Source organism: Durio zibethinus, chromosome 18 (assembly GCF_047325235.1).
Source record: "Durio zibethinus cultivar Kanyao isolate XHJ-2024 chromosome 18, ASM4732523v1, whole genome shotgun sequence".
Lineage (NCBI taxonomy): Eukaryota > Viridiplantae > Streptophyta > Magnoliopsida > Malvales > Malvaceae > Durio > Durio zibethinus.
The window spans coordinates 7,829,925-7,852,069 of record NC_143179.1 but is presented as its reverse complement, the minus strand read 5'-3'; the positions used below and the strand labels follow the sequence as shown (position 1 = coordinate 7,852,069).

At 34.9% G+C, this 22,145-nt stretch overlaps 2 protein-coding genes across 15 annotated transcripts; both read left to right on the top strand.

Moving 5' to 3' along the window:
• The first annotated feature begins 1,445 nt into the window (after positions 1–1,445).
• On the top strand, positions 1,446–11,305 carry LOC111299181 (uncharacterized). Of its 8 annotated transcripts, none has more exons than XM_022894228.2 (19): positions 1,446–1,567; positions 2,194–2,509; positions 2,836–3,024; positions 3,118–3,201; positions 3,392–3,451; positions 3,928–3,972; positions 4,612–4,811; positions 5,122–5,580; positions 5,991–6,117; positions 6,223–6,420; positions 6,505–6,594; positions 7,051–7,113; positions 7,521–7,595; positions 7,680–7,730; positions 8,308–8,385; positions 9,045–9,179; positions 9,729–9,836; positions 10,717–10,782; positions 11,013–11,305. In XM_022894228.2, exons 2-19 carry the CDS (start codon positions 2,210–2,212, stop codon positions 11,079–11,081), a joined length of 2,397 nt encoding a protein of 798 aa, XP_022749963.1. In that variant the 5' UTR covers positions 1,446–1,567; positions 2,194–2,209; the 3' UTR covers positions 11,082–11,305. The 8 variants fall into 8 exon arrangements, with proteins under 8 accessions (XP_022749963.1, XP_022749959.1, XP_089603360.1 ...); XM_022894224.2 differs by having other exon boundaries at positions 2,824–3,024; XM_089747233.1 differs by lacking the exon at positions 1,446–1,567 and adding an exon at positions 1,624–1,640.
• Positions 11,306–18,768: 7,463 nt separating this feature from the next.
• Positions 18,769–20,923, top strand: LOC111300379 (growth-regulating factor 6). 7 transcript variants are annotated; one of them, XM_089747231.1, is made up of 5 exons: positions 18,769–19,076; positions 19,314–19,409; positions 19,535–19,997; positions 20,132–20,607; positions 20,730–20,923. In XM_089747231.1, the coding sequence occupies exons 1-5, from the start codon at positions 19,013–19,015 to the stop codon at positions 20,735–20,737; spliced, it is 1,107 nt and encodes a 368-aa protein (XP_089603357.1). In that variant the 5' UTR covers positions 18,769–19,012; the 3' UTR covers positions 20,738–20,923. The 7 variants fall into 7 exon arrangements, with proteins under 7 accessions (XP_089603357.1, XP_089603356.1, XP_022751753.1 ...); XM_089747230.1 differs by having other exon boundaries at positions 18,925–19,076; positions 20,126–20,607; XM_089747229.1 differs by lacking the exon at positions 18,769–19,076 and having other exon boundaries at positions 19,147–19,409.
• The last annotated feature ends 1,222 nt before the right edge of the window (positions 20,924–22,145 follow it).

Below are 22,145 nucleotides of genomic sequence, written 5' to 3'. Positions count from 1 at the left end.
TAGTGGAATTTATATATATGTATATAAATTGTTATATAAATTTTATATATTATTAATAAATTTAATGATATTATTTTATTAATGAATAAATATATAAAATATTAATATTTTTTAAAAAATTTATTTATTAATAATATAATATAATTTTATTTATCTCGTTAATAAAATAATTTCATTTAATTTATTGATAAAAAATAAAAATTTTATATTAATAATAAAATGAATATAACTCTATTTATATATAAAAGAGTAAAAAAAGTAGCATGCGATAGCCCGCATCAATTCCTTCCTGTCCTGTCCAATGCAATCATGACACAAATGCGGGCTTCATCCTCCATCGGTAACACAAGACTACAAGTTACACTGCAAGTTTTTCTTATTTCATAAATGCCTTATCTAAAATTTTCACACAAGTCTTCCATAAAAAAAAAAAAAGAATTATCCATTTCTATTTGTCTCTATAATAATTGACAAAAAAATTAGATAAATTTTCATTTTCATTTTTATCTATTTTTCTTTTTCAAAATTTTTACTAACAATTTCTTATCTTATAGGCTTAAAATTACATTCAACATCTAACTCAATGATTCTTATATGTTTTATTCTTATTTACTGAAATAAATTTGAATATTTCATCTTTTAATATGAAAACCAAACATACCTTCAAAATTATGAATGGACGTAAATTTTATATTATTTTTTATCGTCACTTTAATCAATAATTAAAAGCTTTTCATGATGAAATTTTAGATAAATTTCGTGAAATTTTTTTATTAATATCGGTTAAATAAGAATTATTTTATAAATTGATAGATTTTATTATGTAAATTTTAAAATTATTAATAAATTTTGATATGTTTTTAGATAAATATTTTATTAAATTATTTTTAATAAAAATTTTCATTGACTTCACCTCATCAATAAAAAATTTTGTTCTCTCTACTCAATAGAGGCGCATTGCGCCCCCGTGAGAACTAGATAAATATTACCGTTTATAAAAAATAATTAAAAATAATACATAGTTAATTAAATTAATGCCTCTTGTTAATAGATTAATTAAGATTAGAATTAGGGCAGAATTGGTAAATTAAAAAATAAATCAGATGATTTTATGTGGGGAGGGAGGCATTAGATGCTTTAAGTAATGGATTATGAAACTGACCGTCCCCTTACGTTGTCATTGTTCTTGTTCTTGTTTTGGTTTGCGGCTTTTTATTTTTCTTTCAAAATAATTATTATCATTTTCGACGACGCATACGATGAAAAGGAAAAATTAATTACCAGAATAAATTAATTTAATACGACAACAATAGTCTTCTCTTTTACTGCTTTCCTTTGGTCTTCGCTTTCTCCAAAACAGGAAAAGAAAAAAAACTGAAGCTTTTTTACCTTTGAGCACAGAGCTTTTTTTTTTCTTTATATGGCGGCCGCTTAAAGCCCTCTCTGTTTTCTTTCTGTCTTTGCTGATTTTGGGTTTTTTTCCCTGTTTCTTAATTCATCGTTTCCTAAAGTTAAAAGGCGAAAAACACATAGTTAGCTTTGTTGCGGTTCAAATCGTTCTTTGAAGGTAAGTTTAATTTTTTGGGTTTTTCTTCGTTCCGTGTTTGATTTCGTTGCCGAAGTTTATTTTCAGTGCCCAGGTTTATCTCAAAAACTCTTTTTTTTTTTGGTTTTTCCTTTGCTTTTAAGCTCTGACCTTCGTGGATTCAAAGTTTCTCTTTAAATTGTTGTTTGGGTACCTTTGGCTTGAATTGAAAGATTTTCTGAAAATTATGTGCGAATTACTGTACTTTGGACAATCATACTTTATTACTAGAAAATTGATAGCCTTTTTTTATTTCCTCTTTTCTGACTTTTGGTTTTTCTCAAACCTTGTTGTAAGCTGTAACTGAAGTACTTTTTAATTGAAGGGAAGTAACTGAATGATTTTTTCAACTCAGATAGACGTTTAATTACTATAACTTGTCTGAGTCAAAAGGGTGAATTCAGTAACACCTTGAACTCGTTTTTTGTTGATTAGATAAATAGTCGATTTTTAGATGATCACGGGTTGTTGCAAAAGGGTTTTTAGTTTTTCCACATGAAAGGCCGAAATTGATCGGACTAGTAACTTTAGTCAAATTTTTAGTGAAAATTTCAATGTTTTAGCAACTGTTCATGTTTATTCTTTGTTTATTTTGTGTATGTTGACAGTTGGAAAGCTTTAAGGATGTCTAAGATTGAAGATTCTGGTAGCCCCGGTTGGAGTGCATCTTTGTTCATGCAGACAAAGGAGGATGTTGCAAGAGCAGTTGCTGCAGCTGCAACTACTGTTCGTTCTCCCCGACCATCTGCTGTGTATTCATCAAAAGATGAAAATGGTGGTAGCCAATTTCAGAAGCTACAGCGTCATTTTTCTAGAGTGTTAAAAGGCTTCTCGCAACCCCCTGAAGTGAGAAGTGGAACTTACAATCCGGAAGTTCTGACTAGCCAAAAGCGTCAATGGGCAAACTTTCAGTTGCAATACTTGGTATGGTACATTACTCAAGTGTACATCTCTTGTTAATGCTACTTACTCTTGTGTATGGAGTTCTCTCAGCAAGTATCTACGAGGGGATGTATCTTCTTTTATTTAGCTGTCATTTTTTGTATGTTTCATTAAGTCTTTTAGCCCTGCATCTCTTAGAGGGAAGTGGTTGCTTGTCTAATTGTCACTCAATATTTATATTGAGAGGCCTAATAGAATGACCGATAAACCTCTTCTTTATATTTTACCTGTTATGAATTATCATTATAGTTAACTGATAATTAAAATTTTCAAAGTGTTTCCATAACATTTTGTAGTCAAGTGTGCAGGATCATAGATCTTTGAAGGAACCATTGAGGCTTTTCGAGAGCATGGTTATTGTTGGACTTCCTCCTAATTGTGATTTTCAGGCACTTCAAAGGCACTATGTAACCAGAAAATTTGAAGGTTCTGGAAAACTGCAAAGTGCTTTAAGTTATCAGAATAATTCTCGTGTGGAACCAAACCTTGAACCCCAGGTGGGTTTTTTTTATAAAATGAGTGATTTTTCTTATATCTTGAAGAGAGGGGGTTATGGCTGTGGATATTGATTGTCTGTCCTCTACTTTCAGGTCTTATTTGTTTATCCTCCAGAAAAGCAGCTGCCACTTAAATACAAGGATCTTCTTTCATTTTGCTTCCCTGGAGGTGTAGAGGTTGGCTATATTTAGTGTTTAGTTGAGAGTGAAATGTGAATATTAGAAGGAGTTTAATTCATTCTGTAATATGAATGCCCAGTTGAGAGATTTTTCAATTTAATTTTTGTTTCTGTCACATGTAAATATGTATTTGCAACGTAGAGGTGCCCTAACCTGCTCTTTCTAAATTTAGTTCGTGTTGTTTTAGGTTCATGCTGTTGAGAGAACTCCTTCTATGAGTGAGCTGAATGAAATTCTTCTTTCACAGGTATATATTTATGCTAAAGTGTGATGTTAATGCTCTTCTGCTTGATCATAGACTATATAGTGTTGTTTTCTTGTTCCTTCTCTATCATCCTTGTTTTGGAGTGTTACCATAAAAAAATCAAAACGAGTTTTCTAAATGAGTTCTAGATTTATTTTAACTGAATGCTTCTCCAGATGGCATATTCAAATTTTTATCACTGTCATAATTCTTGATTGACAATGTAAACCAATTCCTTTTATACTGATACCAAAGTGGGGTTATATATGCTACTGAAAATTTTAATTTTGAGGTTAGGTCAGGTTGCGATTGCTTGGCTTCATACACTGTATTAGCTAATTCTAGCTCTGCATCTGGTTCTGTTATAATTTTTTAATGCTGGACTAGTATAAGTACCCACGTGCATGTTTAGTTTGCATAATGAAACTTTATTCATGTCAAAAATGCTAAATTTTTATATAATAATGCTTGTCTTGCAGGAACACCTAAAACAAAGTGACCTGTCATTTGTATTCAGATTGCAGGTAACCTTTGAAATATTGTGCTATTTTGTATTCTATTGTTGAAATCTTCTTTTTTCATTTTGTTTCTGTTTTCAGTTGTGTTGTGTACATCTTAGGTGATCAAAGTTTGACATTCTGATGGGTGATCACCATTTTAAAATTCCATAGCTGTAGAGATAGATACTATGAAGTGAAACTAATGTGAAGCCTTCTCACTTGTTCATGCCCCAGTCAGAGATAGTAATCAATGCTAGTATATTCTGGAATTTTGATGAACTGACTTGGTCTGGTCTTTTTTGGATCCCAAAATCCTTGCTGTTCTTGTTGCTATTTTCTGCTAACAGATTTAAATTTAATTTTGTTTTTAAGTTGCTAGGCATTTGGTTATGGCTGTTATCGACATGTACTTCATTTTTTAACCTTTTAGTCATCTATACTCCGTACTTGATCTTTAAGTTTGCTATAGTACTGCCTATAGCTCTATCATTTGTATATTTAAGGATGATTGCATTTTGTTTTTCTCCTCATATCTTATATTGATCATAGGAAGTTTAATTTGCTGCTTCAGTTCTAATTTCTTTTTCTCACAGCTTTGTAAATTATAGTGGCTTTCTTATAATGTTTTACCTTTTTTATGACTTCTGTTCTTTTTCCCTCTAGGTTGCTGATGATTCTACTTTGTATGGATGCTGTGTGTTAGTTGAAGAAATAGTACAAAAGCCCTCTGGGTTGCTTTCCTTAATTTCAGATAGACAAACTGCCTGCCCATCTATGAGTCGTTATGTGATGACCACTCACAGATGTTATTGCATTCTTTCGAGGCTTCCATTCTTTGAGTTGCACTTTGGCGTGCTGAATAGGTATGTTTTATTACATAACAGATACAACACAAGATAATGAGGATCACTCAGGAGCCTCTCTCTTCTTAACTACTTCTTCTTCTTGTTATTATTATCATTAAGGGCAAACTATAGCTTGATTTGGTCTTTACATTTTTGGATCTTTCATTTGCTCAAACCTATATTGGATCTTTTATTCATGCCTTGATGGAGATAATCCCACTTGATAAACTTTTTGGACTCAAATCTTGAGGATTTTATGCTAGCAATATGGTTTTAGCTCATCTCTCTGGTTATCATGACTTTTTGTCCGATTAAAATTTTCATGCAGCATATTTGATGAAGAAAGGTTGGATCGGTTAACAAAAAGCATTGGTGATATAGATTTAGAATTGTCAGAGAGTTATAGCAGTGAAACAAACCTAGATGATGTGCCAACAGATCAAGGAGCTCTAAAGGACTTACAGAACACAACGATTGAAACCTCTGAGATAGGTTCAGGAGATTCTAAACCTGGAATTACTGATGATGAGAATAGCTTTGAGCATGAAATGCTTGAGAGGAACTTGGACTCAAATAAAGCTTTTAATAATAATAATGTTATTCCAATTGATCTGGAAACAGAGACATTTGTGAGCAAAAAAGAATCTAATGGTGCAAATCCTGAAGATTGTGATATTGATGTTGATGATTTCACAGCAAATAAGCAAGCGGCAGAAAGACGCTTGCCAAATGCTGTTTTGCCACTTCTGCGCTATTACCAGTATGAAAGCTCTGAATCTTCTTGCAGGTAGAATGTTTGCAATGCTCCTATTTGTTTAGTTGGTTACTCGTTTCTACGGATGCTTATATGGTGAAACAGTTTTATATTCTTTTGTTGAAGTATGCTTTTGGCTCTTTTATGTTTCTGAGTCTTTATCATTTGGTAATTTTTTTAATAATTCAGAAAGCAGAACTTTCATGCTATATGTTGTTTCCTATATCTGCAACTATTTAAATGAGTATTACCATGTAACCTCCATATAATATCAATTAATATGGTGTGCATTTGTTTTTCTGAAAGTTTTCCCTTTTTGTCTGTCTATCCTAACTTCACAAACACACATGTATTTACATGTTTATTTACACACACTTTTCCAGGTTGAAGTGACTTGGTCAATTTTTGGCTGATGAAAGTATGTTATTTTTATGTCTATGCAGTTTTCAAAGTTCTCCATGTGAGGACAGGAATTTGAGGAGTGATGTTGATGATACAGAAACAGAAGAGACGTCTATCTCTGGCCAGGAGGATTCCAGTGATCACCTTGATATCCTTGAATGGGCTAAGGTCTGAAAACGTCTTGCTTTAAGTTGATTTAAGCTTTTAGCCTTACCCTTATAGCATGCCACACTTGTTTTGTGATATATCTTAGAAAAATCCCCCAATTTCCAGGCAAACAATCACGGATCATTGCAGATACTATGCGAATATTATCAGTTACCTTGCCCTGCAAGGGGTGCAAAACTTAGGTTTCATCCTTTGGAGCACCTTCATCCACTGGGATATCATAGACCTGATGAAAAAGTTTTGAACATTGCTGGCTCAACCATTGATTTGAGATCTTGCAGTACAAGTCTTGAATTTGCTGAGGTAACCATGTTGATAAAAGCAGTTGCATTTCTCATTTGAGACTTGGTGGGTCAATTGCATCCAACTATTATCTGCTTTTATCAGGCACACACTGCCCTTTTGGCAGAAGAGGAAGCAACTGCTCTATCAACATGGGCTGTTGCATGCATGTGTGGATCTCTGCGGCTTGAACATGTAAGCATATGTCCCTGTTTTATTCACAGAAGGATAACATGCTTTTTAAGGTTTTCTTAAGTTGATTGTTGTTGATTACATGCTTGGCTTTTTGTATGTCATGTAAATTTTTTCCTTAATGGGCTTTAGTGTTTTAAGGACATAATTTGTTTTTGCTCTTTTCCGAATGGGCCAATATATCCAGTTGTGATGCTGCATTATATCTCTGCTGTTTCTATTGATTAATCTATGAAGTGTATCCATGATATCACCGAAATTTGCTAGCTTGTCCTGATTTCTTTAATCTTCTATTTGTTATTGTGTCATAATCACCAAATACCATTTATTTGTTCTTTTTTTTTTTTTGTGCGAGTTGATTATTTCTCCAGTTATGATGAGCATCAGTGATTTAAATTTGCTTGGTCTTGTATGGATTTTTGAGAAGTTAGCTGAATTGATTTTTCTTGTACCGTGTAGGTGTTAACAATCTTTGCTGGAGCATTGCTGGAGAAACAGATTGTGGTTATTTGTTCGAATTTGGTAGGTATCATGTATCATCTTACCTGATAGTGGTCTTTTAGCAGTTGACTCTGTTTCAATTACAAATCTTTATTTTGAAACCTGATGATTGCTTTGCATTTATCCTTTCCTAACTTGAAAACCGGAGTATCTCCTTCCATGTCCTATAGGGCTGGTTGCATCCATTAGCGTGGAATGTTTTATAATTAGATTGTGGCTTGCAGTTCACATATTTAAGAGCACAAATATGGATCTTATATTTGTACAATTAGGAGACCTCATCTCAATTCTTTTGAGTTTTTCTTCTTGATGTTTATAAGTTATATTTGAATCATATTGATTATGCCTCGTTGTTTTTTGTTCTTCAGTGTTTTATAGTTAGAAATATAGAACCTCTTCATTTATATTAGATTTGAAATGATATGCAGGGAATCTTATCTGCTACAGTTTTGTCAATTGTCCCTCTGATCCGTCCGTACCAATGGCAAAGCCTCTTGATGCCTGTATAATCTCTTAATGATTCTTGAGATTTTCTAAATTGATATTTAAACTGTTCATAATTTCAATACTTGCATATAAATTTCCAGGTTTTGCCAGATGATATGCTGGACTTTCTAGACGCCCCTGTTCCTTACATAGTAAGTTTTCAAACTCAACCCTCCTCAATTTCTCCATTTCTTTTTTTTAACAAAAAAATGCTCGATGTTGGCATGATTGAGTATTTTAGTTTCAAAGAAATTATGTGGTAATCCGATTCTATGACAAATGAGACTAGATGTTCTTAGTGGATGATACTCATGTCAAATGGAAAAGAAGCAAGGAAGACCAATGGAAACATGAGGGAAACTGTCAAAAAGGATCTTGCTTTTATTGAGTTTATGAGGATGTGGTGTTAAGTAGAGCACAATGGTCCACATAACTCATGTAGCCGAACCCACATACTGGGAAAAGGCTTGGTTATTTTTGTATATGTAATGATAAAGACTCTTGGCTAAGGGTTTTTTTTTTTTTTCCCTACTTTTCATCTATAATAATATGATCTCTCTAAAGAAATTATCTCCCCATAAATATGTTTTCAATGAACTATGACACATTTGAAAATTGAACACCGCTATCATGGAATAAATTTTAATGCACCCTTCACATTTTATCATTATTTTTTTTTAGTTTATTCCTTGATGTTGTACTGGCTAATAAAATTTTACACATCTGTAGGTTGGTGTAAAGAACAAAACCAGTGAAGTACAGTCAAAGTTAGCCAATGTCATTCTGGTTGATGCGAATAAGAACCAGGTTTGCATCATCTCTTATGTTGACATCACATTGTAACTTATTAGATACATGCAAGCTATTTTTCTCTCTTTTTTTTATAATGACTATTACATTATTTTTGTTTTTCAAGTCATGCAGTTACAATATGGTATAACAATGTTATTCCATTACAAATTATAATATGTTTGTTTGATTGCAAGATTAGCTCCATTTGCTAATAAAGAAAAAATTTTTAGTTTGATTAGTTTTCTATTCTCTCTCTCTCTCTCTCTCTCCTCTTTTTTATTTATTTAATTTTACTGTCGGCGTGGTGCACTTGAGAAAATATTGTTCCAGTGGAGAAATCAATGGTTTGATGTCCTTTGCTTTTATACTACCATAAATCTGATCGTATGACATGTCTCATAGATCTGTTTGATTTTTCTCAAGTCAACAAAAAGAATTTAAATTACATTTGTTTTCAAATTTAATCTGGATGTGTAAAAGCCTGTTTTCTTGCTTAGAAAATAGAAGGGCAACTTCACAACATTTGCTTGCCTTGTTGGAAGCTTACAAGTTTGTACATTACGTTTCTTTATCTAGTTTGTATTGTGCAGTTAAAGATGTTCATTCTTGAAACACCTTTTAGTTTAAGGCTCAACTTTTTTCTGTTCTAACTTTCTCACTGCATGATGTGATAGATAAAGGCATCTACAATACCACAACTTCCAAAGCATAGAGAGCTGTTTGCATGCTTAAGTCCTTATCATGCAAAGCTTGTTGGGGAAAGTTATTTGGGGAGGAAGAGACCTGTACATGAGTGTACGGATGTACAGGTAAGCTTTTTGCCATAGAAATTTCAGTTTTTCTTTTTCCATGCAAAACTTCCAATAAGACCTTTTCCTATCAAGTTTACTTTACCCACAATGAATTGTATACTACTGAACTTGACTAATGAGATTGTAGTTTGACACTACTTTTAATGTGCATCATTATGGATTATCTCATATAGATGGATACAGTTTCATGAAAACTGAGCCTTTTTCATTGTGATAATAAAGTCATATACAATAGTTGTTAATGTTTTGCCTTTTCAACTTATCAATATCTGGATTATGCATTGACTTGATTGTAAGGTCTATAACTAGAAACTATAATTTCTACCACTTTGAGGTGAACTAGATTACCACCATTTTCTGAAGGTATAGTTTAACTATGCCCCTTTATTTGGGAAATATCCATATGAATCATGGAATCATCTCTCATTTGATGTGTTCTATTGTTTGTGTAATTGTTTGTTAAAGGTCATCTAATGAAGTGCTGCTGTAATTCAGTGGTTTGCTAATTGTTGTTGTTTTTTTTTTCCCTTGTATTTTATGATATAGATTGAAGCTGCCAAAGGTTTTCTATCAGTGTTAAGATCATACTTGGATTCTCTTTGCTCTAACATGCGGTCACACACAATTACAAATGTACAGTCCAACAATGATAAGGTTTGTGTTTCGTTGAATTAGAATATTTCTGCAAAGCTGCTTTCTTTGGGTGTTCATTTGGTAGCCAAGCAAACCTACCATGCCTGCTTTTGTCTTACAGTATATCAGTAGATTATTTACAATTGCGAATTGTTTAGAATTTTCTATCCTAAATATTGCTGTTACCCAGATACAGTTTCAAGTTTGCGTGAAAGGGATTTGTGATTCATAGGGTCATAAGAATGTGAAAACCATACTCGGCTTTGTTGGATGGATATTGCCAACATATTAAGAACTTGGTCACTTTTTAGTACTAATACTTTCAATTGAACAAAGTGCACCTGGAGCCTGAGGATTATATATGCTTTAACCATGATTATTGGTTGAAATTTAATTGCATTATTACCCTCTAGAAAGATCACTTAAAAGACTAAGTGATATAGCTTAAGTGGACGCAATTAAGCCTCTTTAAGTATTTTCATAGTACAATGAACTTTTTTATGTAACGTGTCAAAAAGGAAATAGGATATATATTGATACTGATATTTCAACATTTTATTCAAGATAAAATATGTCTAGTGCAGAAGCCTTGGCCCAAAAGTAGGTCCTTTGCAATTCAGTCACGAAGGCAAAATTTAGGGTTTTGCCCATCCTTTGGTTGAGGAAATTTTCTAACGATTTATGTCCAAAAGATGTAATTATAATTATATGCTGACCAATCCGCCACAATTCAAACTTATATCTGGGCTTAGGATCGATTATGTACGTATATGTGTGAGAATGAGTCTCACATGGACAAATGGAAGATAGAGTTGTTTAATGCAGTATTTGTGCGTCATGTTCTGCTGCCTTGTATTGTTCAAAAACAAATGATGAAATCCTGAATTTCTTCCATGTCCAGGTATCTTTGCTTTTAAAAGAGAGCTTCATCGATTCATTCTCTAGTCGTGATCGACCATTTATGAAGGTGATTCCTTCAATTCCCTTAGCTAGATATTTGCCACCAGTCCTGATTTGAGAACAATTATAGTATAGAGCCTTATTTTCTTCAATTCTATGTTGTCATTTTATTTCATTTTTTTATGTTAATTATTTTCATATTTATTTTTAATGGTAAGCCTATGTTAAATAGCAAAATTTGAAAAAGCTATGCTACCAAAAGCTGAAAACGTACTCACGATTGTTCACTTCTCCCAGCTGTTTGTGGACACACAACTCTTCTCCGTACATACGGATCTTGTTCTCTCATTTATCCAGAAGGAATAGGACCACAACCATGAGGATGGCCAGGAATTTTTAGTGTTGTAACTTGAACGCAAGTTCAGCAATGTATAATGTCAAATTATATTATTGATATCGCCTAAAAATGTTATAGGTTTGTAAAAGTATTTATTTTTCCTACATCGCGATTCCCCTTTTTCTCTTGCTATTTTCTACTTGGCAGCCTGAAAATTAATAAAATAATAATTGAATGAGATATTTATACTGTAGCAGGGTGTTTGAATTTGTTGTGTATAAAGTGTTCTTATTTCACTGTTGGAATTCACTTGTGTTAGTGGCTCTGAAGATGGAAACATGAGTGCATTTGAGTGGTGGTAGACGAAGTTTTCGATTTAAACTGCAAAACTTGGACCTAGAGCAAGCAAGTTTTTAAGGTTTTTGTGCTCACTGAAACCAAACATTTAGCAAAACCAACATTGTCTTTGCAAGCAGCACACATGGTGCATCTACTGTCGGTCTAAGGTTCTGTAAAGTTCCTGATTGGGTCATTGACTGCCATATTTGTGGAAATGAGCTCTTTTTGTTAGCCTTTAACTGGCACTCACAGTCAAAGGGTGGTGGTGTCCCTACTCTAGGTGTTCACCTACTGAGACACACCTTGTGCTACCTTCTGTGGCGCCTCATGGCGGAGCACGTGGCTCTTGTTTCCTCGAATTTATGGAGTTGGGAGTGTTGGAAATTAAGCGTGGGTTGGATCAATGGAGTTTGAACTTTGAAATTAAATAGGAATAGGGATCTTGATTAGTCTGTGAATAAAATTTTTCATGCTTTACAGTGACAGAGAGTAATGAATGTGAAAACGGGCAAATCTTGTCACAGTGGCAAATGCATAGGGCCATAAAACTTCCCGGATTTTGAAGATAGGAATGACTATAAATATTGGTAAGCTGTTAAAACAGTTTAAAGGGTAATGTCACATGTTTAGCTTTCTCTTGATAAAGCAATAGATCATACGGCATTTGGATGCATGCTTTCACGCAAGTTAGTGAAAGATAACTTGATATCCGAAAAAGCAATCAATAAGCTACAAGTTAATCTAAAAAATACATAATAATAAACTAAGGCATAATAGGAGTACATCAAGGCAACATTTAGTGTTCCGATAAAAAAAATATCTTATTAATATCGAGAATTATACAAGCACAAAAAGATAATCAAATCTTTTCATCATTATTGGGGCCAGAGGTGCAATCCTAAATGGGTGGTCTAGCACATACTTTAGCTAGTAAGGTAGCCCAACAACACTTCGATTGTTTACCTCCTTTAAAAAGCTTAAGAGATTTTATAGTTATGTTACCAAGAACCATTACAATATTTGAAATGAAAACACTTTTTTTTTAGCATATGAAATCGACCCTCCTTTTTAATACCTTTACCTAATCATGGTCTTATACATGGATGGCTCATGACATCATATACTCGATCATGACCATATATAAGGTTAGCTCATGACATCTTCCTCCACCTATTCTGTCGATGCCCTTGTTGACTTGATGGCCTAAAATTCTTTAATCTTCTACTTGAATGCTCAAAGGTCATGGTTTCTCTTTCAATTGGTTTTTTCTAGTCCTAAGCCCTCCCACTTCACTAGATATTCATGGACTATTCTTTGAGATACTCGGTATACCTTGTCAGCTAAAATCTTTTCAACTTGACATTTTAATGGTGGCTTCATGATAATGGCAACCCTAGTTGATTCACTATGACTTACACTATGAGACCTATATGATAGGGCTTTAAGTTGCTAACATGGAATACTGGATGCACCTTCAACTATTTTAACGGGTCGATTTTGTAAGAAGCATTTTCTACTTTGGAAAAATATTCACTGGACCCTTATACTTACGCACCAACTTATGATCCCACTTCATTATGAACGTGGTTTGTTCAAGCACTAGTCTGACAAGAACAAGATCATCAAGTTTGAATTATTGTGCCCTTTGGCTCGTATCTACCCACTTTTTCATGCATTTCAATGCCTTTTCTAACTATGCTTATGTAATTTCTATGTTCTGTCTCCTTTCTTTGCTAAGGTTGAAGGCTCACGGATTCTTCCCTTGATATGGCTCAAGGAATGTATACGGTAGTCTTGATAGTTATCCGATGACCACTTTAAATGAACTCTTGTTTGTGAAAGAACACTTGTTGGAATTAAAACAAAATTGAGCTATATCCAACAATTAATGTCAATTCTTCTGATTAACTTGAACAAAGTGTCTTAAGTACTCCTCTAATAACCCATTAAATCATTTGATTTGACTATCGATTTACTGGTGATAACTTGAAGAGATGTTGAGCTAAGATCCCAATATTTTGAAAAGTTATCTGCAGAATGATCCAGTGAATCTCAAATCCTTGTCACTAATAATGGTTTGAGAAAGACCTTAATATTTGATTACATGTTTAAATATTAGACAACCCGTATATTTTGTGATGCAATACTTTTAGGCTGGAATGAATATGGTATATTTCGGGAAATCGTCAATCACCACTAGAATAGACCCAAAATCACCAACCTTAGGAAGGCCCTATATGAAGTCAAAAAAGATACTTTCCCAAAGTCTCGTGGGCACAGGTAGTGATTCAAGCATTCCTGATAGTTTTTTTTTCAGCTTTGTCCTATTAGCAAATGAGACAAGTCTTCATATAGTCTATCACATCTTACCGCATGTAAGGCCAATAAAACCTTATTTCAGTAAACCTAAGGTACGTTGCCAACTAGGGTGACCCATCTATGGTGTGTTGTGTCATTCTTTCATTAATATATATCCCAAATCTTCTACTTTCGATAAAAACAACCGAGGACTCTTTATCAATAAGACTTTTTTTTTTGCCAAACATATTTGGACTTTCTTTCTTCTACTAACTTCAGAATGGCATTAACTTGTAAGTATTTCTTCAAATTATTTTCAATTAGCTTACGAATATTTGTCATGACTTTACTAGTCGTCATTGAGGCGATTTTCCTTAAAGCAGCCAATTTTACCTATCAACTTAATGTATATGCCACTTGATTAGTTCTTCCAATTGTGTGCTCAAATAAAATTCAAATTTGGCTAAAAACACATGCCATCTAGCTTGTTTAGCCATGAGCTTCGACTAGGTGAGAAACTAAATAACCGCAGCATTGTTCGTTTTAATCACGAATTGTGAACCTAACAAATAATGTTGCTATGCTTTTAAACAATAGATTACTGCCAATAACTCTTTCTTTTAAGTAGTATATCTCTTCCTGACTTTTCTCAACTTTTGACTTTCAAATGCTATTAAGTGCCATTCTTGCAAAAGCACTCCCCTAATAGCAAAATCAAATGCATTTGTTTGAACTTTAAAAAACTTTTCAATGTCAGAGAGAGCCAAAATAGGGTCCTTCATCATGGCTTCTTTCAAGCCCTTAAAAGTTTATTGACATTCATTTGTCCAACATCATTTATGTTTTTTTTTTTTTAATTGCTTCGTGAGGGCCATTATTCTACGATAGTACCCTTCCATAAATCTCCTATAATAATTGGCCAATTCCAAAAATGAACAAAGTTCACTGACATTTTTTAGTGTTACCCACTTTTTGATAGCCTTAACTTTTTTCATGTCTATTCAAATGTGGCCTAAAAAGTGAATCCGTGTTTGAGCAAATGCACATTTCTCCTTTTTAACATATAATTGATGGTTTTGTAGTTTTTGAAACACAAGATGCAAGAGCATTCTTGGTGCTATTCCAAAGTAGAAAAATATACCATTATGTCTTCTAAATAGATGATCACAAACTTGACAACATAGTCATGGAACACCTAATTCATTAAGGTACAAAACGTGGCAGAGGCATTAGTCAATCCAAAAGGCATAACAAGAAATTCAAATGCATCATAACGCATTGCACAAGTAGTTTGGCTCATCTCTTTCAGCAATTCTAACTTAATGATAATCAGATCTCAAGTCCAATTTGGATAAGTACTTAGCCTAACTTAGTTGATCAAACAAATCCATAATAAAAGGAATAAGATATTTGTTTCTCACAGTGATTTTGTTTAAGGTCCTGTAGTCCATACATAACCACAAACTCCCATCATGCTTTCTTTGAAATAATACTGGTGCCCCAAATGGTGTTTTTGATGGTCTAATGAATCTGACTTGTAAGAGCTCATCTAATTATTTTTTTAATTCAGCTAGCTCTGGTAAAGCCATGTGATATAGACCATTAGATGACGGTTTAACTTCCGAGAAAAGCTCAATCTCATGGTCCACAAATCTTCGAGAAGGTAGAACCTTGAGCAATTACTCTGGCATCGTATTTTTAAACACTTTTAATACTTTTTGCACCCCATCAGATATTGATTCCAGCTCAATCCCATATTTGAAAATGGATATGACCACGTAGAAAGGCTTCATTCTCTTTACCTTTTTTCTTGAATTGTAATGCTAAAATTATTTTTTTCAACTTTAAGAGGATCGTGGTCGACATAACACACAGACATCCTCTAAAAATAATAGACAACTAATAGTGGGGATTGGAATCACCTAAGCCAACATCATAAAGTCCAATCCTAGGACAACATCAAAGTCATCCATGAGAGAAATCGTAAAGTTTGTATTTTTTTCCATGGCTTCAACTTGATCATCACACTCTTGGAACTTTCACTAATCGTAAAGGCTGACAAGTTAACTGCTTTCATTTGCCCCCAGTCTTTATTAACCTTAAAATAACATTTTTTTACTTTCTTTGGTGTGATGAAAATATTGGTTGCACCCATATTTACCATGGCCTTTATGGTTTTACCATTGAGTACTAGGTTTACATATATTAGACCTCTTTCAGGTTCTTTCTTTATCATATTTAGTTGGGTACAGAGGGCACTAAAAAATTGTATTAAACCCATCTTTGCTAGCTCATCTTCAACTTCGTCCATAGTTTTCGATGCTTTGAAAGACTCTTGAAAACAAGCTCTCAAAGCATTAAAGGCACATTTATGTAGGCATTCGACCACCTGATGCAGCCACTGGCATAAGAAGCAAATTAGCTGTTGATTCGACTTGAAATTTGATACATTGTTTGCTTTGGGTTAGGTATTATCTTAACTAGAAGACCTCCTATCTAATCTTTCACTCAAAAGTCGATCCACTATAGTCATCTTTCTTTCATTCCCAAAGTTAGAGTTACTGTCATTGATAAAAGGTTTTTGTTTTAAAAGGCTATCGTTATAGTCACTAAGATGTTCGGTGGCAACCATGGCCATGGCCACATCTTACATTTTTTGCTCTTGCAATTTCATCTTGGCCTAAGGTTTAAGGCCTTCAAGGAAATATAACATCTTGACTTTTTTAGACATATCTCTAATGTCCAACATTAGGGTTAAAAAGCTAGTCACAAACCCACATACCATTCCCATTTATACCAATTCTTGAAGTTTTCTTTAGGTCATATACTCTACATTTTCAATGAAGAATTGGTTTTTCAACTTTTATTTAAGATTCGCTTAAGTTTTAATAAGGCATTCATTATTTACAAATTTTAAATGCCATCATAGCTTGGCATATCTGGGAAGGTACATTGAAGCCATTACAATTTTATCTTCCTCTGATTCTATATGCACAACTTAAAAGTATTATTTTATGTCAAACAAAAAGTTCTCAAGCTCTTTGGCATCTCTTGCCCCCTCATAACATCGAGGCTCCGACCCCGTAGGCCTTTTTTCCTTTATCTATCGAGTTAGAACTCGACTTAGTCACAATCATTTGCAGCACACTCACTTGGGCTCTAAGCTTCTCAAACTCTCTCTGGAGAATGCTCAAGGCATCTCTAGTTTCATCACCTAAGCTATGTAAACTATCGGATAACTCCTACTAAGCTGTCTCGATCTCTCTCAATTGATCATGAGTTACTACATAGTTGCTTTTGCAGCCACCACGGCCTCAAGCTCTTTGATCCATTGTCAGTCATCAAATCCACTTATAATCATTTTATCAATTCTTTAGTACTTCTCAATCATGCTCTAATATCACATGTTACAGGCTAAGCTTTTTCTCGATGAAACAATAAATCATGCAGCACTTAGATTGACATTTTCACACAAGTCAGCCAATGATAACTCAATATGTAAATAAGCAATCAACAAGCCATAAGTTAATCTTAAGAATACATAATGATATATCGAAACATAACAGAATCACACCAAGGCAACCCCTGACGTTCCCGTAAGACAAAAAATTTTTTTTAATATTGAGAATAATATAACAAGTACAAAAAAGAACATTGAATCTTTTCATCATCCTCAGGGCTAAAGGGGCGGTCTTAGATGTGTGGTCTAATACGTACCTTAGCTAGAGAGATAGCCTATCAACACATCGACTGTTCACCTCTTTTAAAGAGCTTAAAAAATTTTATAATTATGCTACCAAGAACTATTATAATAGTTGAAATCAAAATACTTTTTCTTAGAACATGAGATCTACTATCTTCTTATTATCTCTATCTGATCATGGCTTTATACATGAGTGGTTCATAAAATCTTATGCCCAATCATGATCCTATACTAGGTTGGCTCATGACAAGTAGCATGTTGAGTCGACCATTACCCACATTTGAGTTGGGCAGCTGGAGCCCTGAAGGTAAACCACTGGTGGCCGATGTTTCTTCCAAGGAACGTCAATGATCATTAGCTCACTTAATCACATGATCCAAATAGTAAAAAAAATAATCTTCTCATTATTCTTTAGTCACTACTTTTGGAAGCAAAGTGAATCAATGAAAGTGGGCTCTATCAAACTATGCTTAGGGAAGTTTGAAAAGGGAATTTATTCAAGAAATGCAATGGGGAAGGCCGTTCTGGTCAGGTGGGGTTTTTCGTTTTTTAGCGAAAGGTGCTTTGCATGTGTTTGAACCTAGCAGGGGATAAGGCCAGCTTCTTTGAACAGTGCCAGAGAAGCCACTACTTTGGATAACACCTGCCAAACTTATACAAGAGTAGTTTCAGGGAATTAAATGCAACCAAATAAAATAAATAGTCCTAAACTCCGATGAAATGCTAGTCCCAAATTATAGCTAGGGAAAGTAGTATCATTTGTATACTGCTCAAACAGTTCTCTCAACAAACATTTTTTAGGGCCCGAACCCATAGTTGTTATTAATTATTATTATTATAGAAGTAATAATTAAGAGTTGCCACAGACCTGAACCGATCACCACCAGTTTTTGCTTACAGAATATTAATCCTTGGGTTAAGCAATTAAAAGAATGGATTCAGTCTCCACACTCCACTAATAAAATAAGTATAAACCAATGGCATTGGTTATTGGTTAAGACATTACCAAACTGAGCTGGTTCAGCTTTATGCAGATTGCAGACTTAGCTAGGTACTTTGCAAGAGACAGGCAAACCAGCACATGTTCCTCTTATTTGAGAATTAGGGAAAAGAAACAAAAGGCAGATGGAAAAAAAAAGTGGGGAGAGTTAGCCTGGTTAGGCCCCAAAAGAACCCTAGAACTAACCTTTCAATTTCCCAAATTGAAAAAGATCGTATAGTAAGTGGGGGATACTGTGGTCTGAGAACAATAAAAGTAAAAGAGTTAGTCGCAGTAAAAGACCAAAACCGTACAAACTTCTCATGAGGGCAGGCATTTGTCTTCAGACACCAAATCTTGTAGTTAATAATAATAGTTTTCTGTTTTGTTTTTACAGTTTTTAATCCAATCACCTTTAGTTTATGGGTTTCCGTAGAGTTGTCAGAGACGTGCTGCCACTGAGGCAGCTTAGCTGCAGGACCAGGAAGCAACATAGAGGTGCAGTCATAATATGAGCAGCTCTCTTCCCACAGGGCTCAGGAGCTAGAGAAGAAAAGAGAGTAAAGAGAGAAAAAAGAGAGGTGGCAGCATTATAAGCAGAACCATTAATTCTATCCATGTAGAGAGGATTCTGCAGGGAAATGGTCCCTGAAATAAATATACCAACTGTACACGGTCTACAGCAGCAGGCCTCTCAAGTATTAAGTAATGACTAACCCACCAACGCTTCTTTCACTGAACTGTGTGGTCTAAATAGGCGTCTTTGTTCTCCCCCCCCCCCCCCCCCCCCCCAAATCTTTATTGTTAGCTTGCTTTCAACAATTTTCTTCTCTTTTCTTCTTCTCTCTTGAACGATGAGTGAAAGAAACATATTTCCTTTTACTCTATCTCAGTGGCAAGAGCTTGAACACCAAGCTCTAATCTTCAACTACATGGTCTCAGGCATACCCATACCCCCTGATCTCCTCTTCACCGTCAAGAGAAGCTGCTTGGACTCCTCACTTTCATCCAGGCTTTTCTCTCGCCAGCCTCAACACAGTTAAGTCCACACTTCACCCACTTTTTAACTTTTCTAATGACTTCTATTTCCTTCTGTTTTGGTTTTGCTTTAGCCCTTTTTTTCCTCTGGGCTTTAACAATGAGGTTTCTGATGTATTTGGCAGTTGGATGGAATTGTTTCCGGATGGGATTGGGGAGGAAAGTGGATCCAGAGCCCAGAAGGTGTAGGAGAACAGATGGAAAGAAATGGAGATGCTCGAAAGAAGCCTACCCGGATTCAAAGTACTGTGAAAGACACATGCATAGAGGCAAAAACCGTTCAAGAAAGCCTGTGGAAATTACAACTACAACAGCAAACCCTTCAACAGCAACCCCACCAAACATCTCATCAATCACCAAGTCTCACGCCTATTCTTTTTCTTCTCTTTCATCCACGTCCTTATCCTCCTCCGAGTCGCAACAGCACCACCATCAACTTCGTTACCATGGCTATCATTCCCAGCTCGATCATCCCTTTATGTATCCCTATGCATCAAGACCTCCTGGAATTGGCCTGTCACCTCAAGAAAACACCACCCACTCTCTCATGGATTCTAGCTCTTTCTCCCAGACAAACGCAGATTACAGGTTCGGTTACAAACAACCTGAAATTTCTTTCACTGTACCTGTTTTCTTTTTCCTTTTGTATATTTCTTCATATTTTTACTGATACTATTTGCTAATGAGTTTTGTTTCTTGTGGTTTTTGTGAAGAAGAAACAGTTATGTTTATGGGCTGAAAGAAGAGGTGGATGAGCATGCTTTTTTCTCTGAGCCTTCTGGGACAATGAGGAGCTTCTCAGGTTCATCTGTGGATGACTCATGGCAACGTACACCATTAACAATGAGCTCCTCTTCTTCGAAGCAGAGGAGCTGCTCTGGTTTACAGAGTGACTACTCTTGTTTGCAGCTTCAAAGCTTCACTGATCACACATCAAAACAAAACAAGCAGGATGATGAGCATTGCTACGTTTTGGGAAGTGATATCAAATGTGAAATGCCTATTAAATTGGAGAAAGGAGAACCCCAAAAGATAGTCCATCGTTTCTTTGATGAATGGCCACCAAAACAGAGAGACTCATGGCTTGATTTGGATGACAAATCATCGAACAGCTCATCAGTTTCAACAACCAGGCTCTCAATATCCACCCCTTCCACTTTACATGACTTTCCCATTTTCAGTTCAAGAGCTCATAATGGTATTTTAAAAAAAGAGTTGAATCTAATCGTGATTCTTTTGCTCCTAGCCACTCGTTTATCTAACTTTAAGACATTTAACTCGTTTCTCTTTCGGTCTGAAAACATAAATTTTGTTTTGCAGATGGCTGAGTATGCAGTGGTGGATGTCTGCATTAGAGGCCAAGAATGTACATAGTGGGATCACTTCTTTCCATGAATTCTTACTGTTTAGTCTTTCTTTCGTTTTGTTTTGTTTTGTTTTTTTTTTTTTTTTTGCAAAATTTGGTGCTGTTGGGTTGTGCGTTTTTAATGAAGGATCCAATGACTTCTATCTTACTGGTTTCTGTCCTTTTCCTAGTGCAAATTTATAGTTCATAAATACAAGATTGAATAGCTCGTCCAAACATGATTTGCTGGTATCTAACAGGGTGATGTGTCGTGGTTTTTTATGCTGCTTTTAATTTTAAGCACTAACTCAACCTGCTGCTTATATTGTAATAATAATTGGGGGACCCCATGTTCCCAGGATTTGCTAATTTGTCGCTTCTGACTTCAGGCAAACCCGCTCCTTGTACACATCAAGCCAAGGAAATGGTCCAATCATGATTTTTGCATTCTACACTTTTGCTCTTATTTCGGGACAAAACATTGCTCTTCAAATGAATCTTTTTTACTTTCCCTCGTTGTTCCTCATTATTATACAATAAAGACAATTTTTTTTTTTTTACTAAATCAAGATATTCATATATCCCTCATTGAATTCAGGATTCAATTCTCTTCGCTTACGTTTGAAGAATATCCTCTAGACATCAACACATCCTTTTAGTAAAACTTGGAAACCATATTCAGGCCTTGACAGCGTAAGTTCTGGTTAAAAAAGGGCTGTGCTTTTCTCTAAATTCACTTTCGAAATTTGAAACTTTATCATTTAAGTTGATAGCTGTGGCTTAAACTCTCTGTTTAGGCTTGTGGGAGAACATTCCACTTTAAATACGAAGGAGCATCTTCCATTTCCATTCCATATATTTATCATTTCAGGCAGTGCAGCCTCTTTTTAGTTTTACCATGTTCATCCTCCACCTAGCTTTTTGTTTCCATCTCTTTCTCTTTATGCAGTGCCTGCCTCTGGTTACTCGTTCCTCATTTAGTACAGCAGTGAATGTTTCCTTTGAGGAGATAAAATATTCAGGTTATTGTTAGAAGTTGAAGTTAAGCTTTGGCAAAAAGAGGACTACCCTTGCATTGATCTGTTGGTGGGTGGGTGAGTTTAGTGGGTTATTTTGCTAATAGAAAGAGAGACATCAATGTTCTTACGGAAAGGACTTACCAATCAGCATCAGCTCATCAGTGGGCAGTTCTCTGTAACTGAAGGTACACTTTTAATCCTCCCCCTTCCCCTTCCCTGCCGACACACATACACGCACACACCCCAGCCCCATCTGACTCTCTGACACTCTCTGACTCTGACTCTGACTCTGACTCTTCATGTCTTTTTTTTGTCAGTCACTACCCTAAAGTATCTGACACGCTTCACCCCACATTTTCAACTACAGTTCAA

Excerpts from the sequence above, each read along its gene's own strand:
- LOC111300379 (XM_022896017.2), top strand. The coding sequence starts at position 19,226 with ATGAGTGAAAGAAACATATTTCCTTTTACTCTATCTCAGTGGCAAGAG. Across the intron at positions 19,410-19,534 it reads CTCTCGCCAGCCTCAACACA|TTGGATGGAATTGTTTCCGG; the intron begins GTTAAGTCCACA and ends TGTATTTGGCAG. Across the intron at positions 19,998-20,122 it reads CAGACAAACGCAGATTACAG|AAGAAACAGTTATGTTTATG; the intron begins GTTCGGTTACAA and ends GTTTTTGTGAAG.
- LOC111299181 (XM_022894224.2), top strand. The coding sequence starts at position 2,210 with ATGTCTAAGATTGAAGATTCTGGTAGCCCCGGTTGGAGTGCATCTTTG. Across the intron at positions 7,114-7,520 it reads TGGTTATTTGTTCGAATTTG|GGAATCTTATCTGCTACAGT; the intron begins GTAGGTATCATG and ends AATGATATGCAG. Across the intron at positions 9,837-10,716 it reads TACAGTCCAACAATGATAAG|GTATCTTTGCTTTTAAAAGA; the intron begins GTTTGTGTTTCG and ends TTCCATGTCCAG.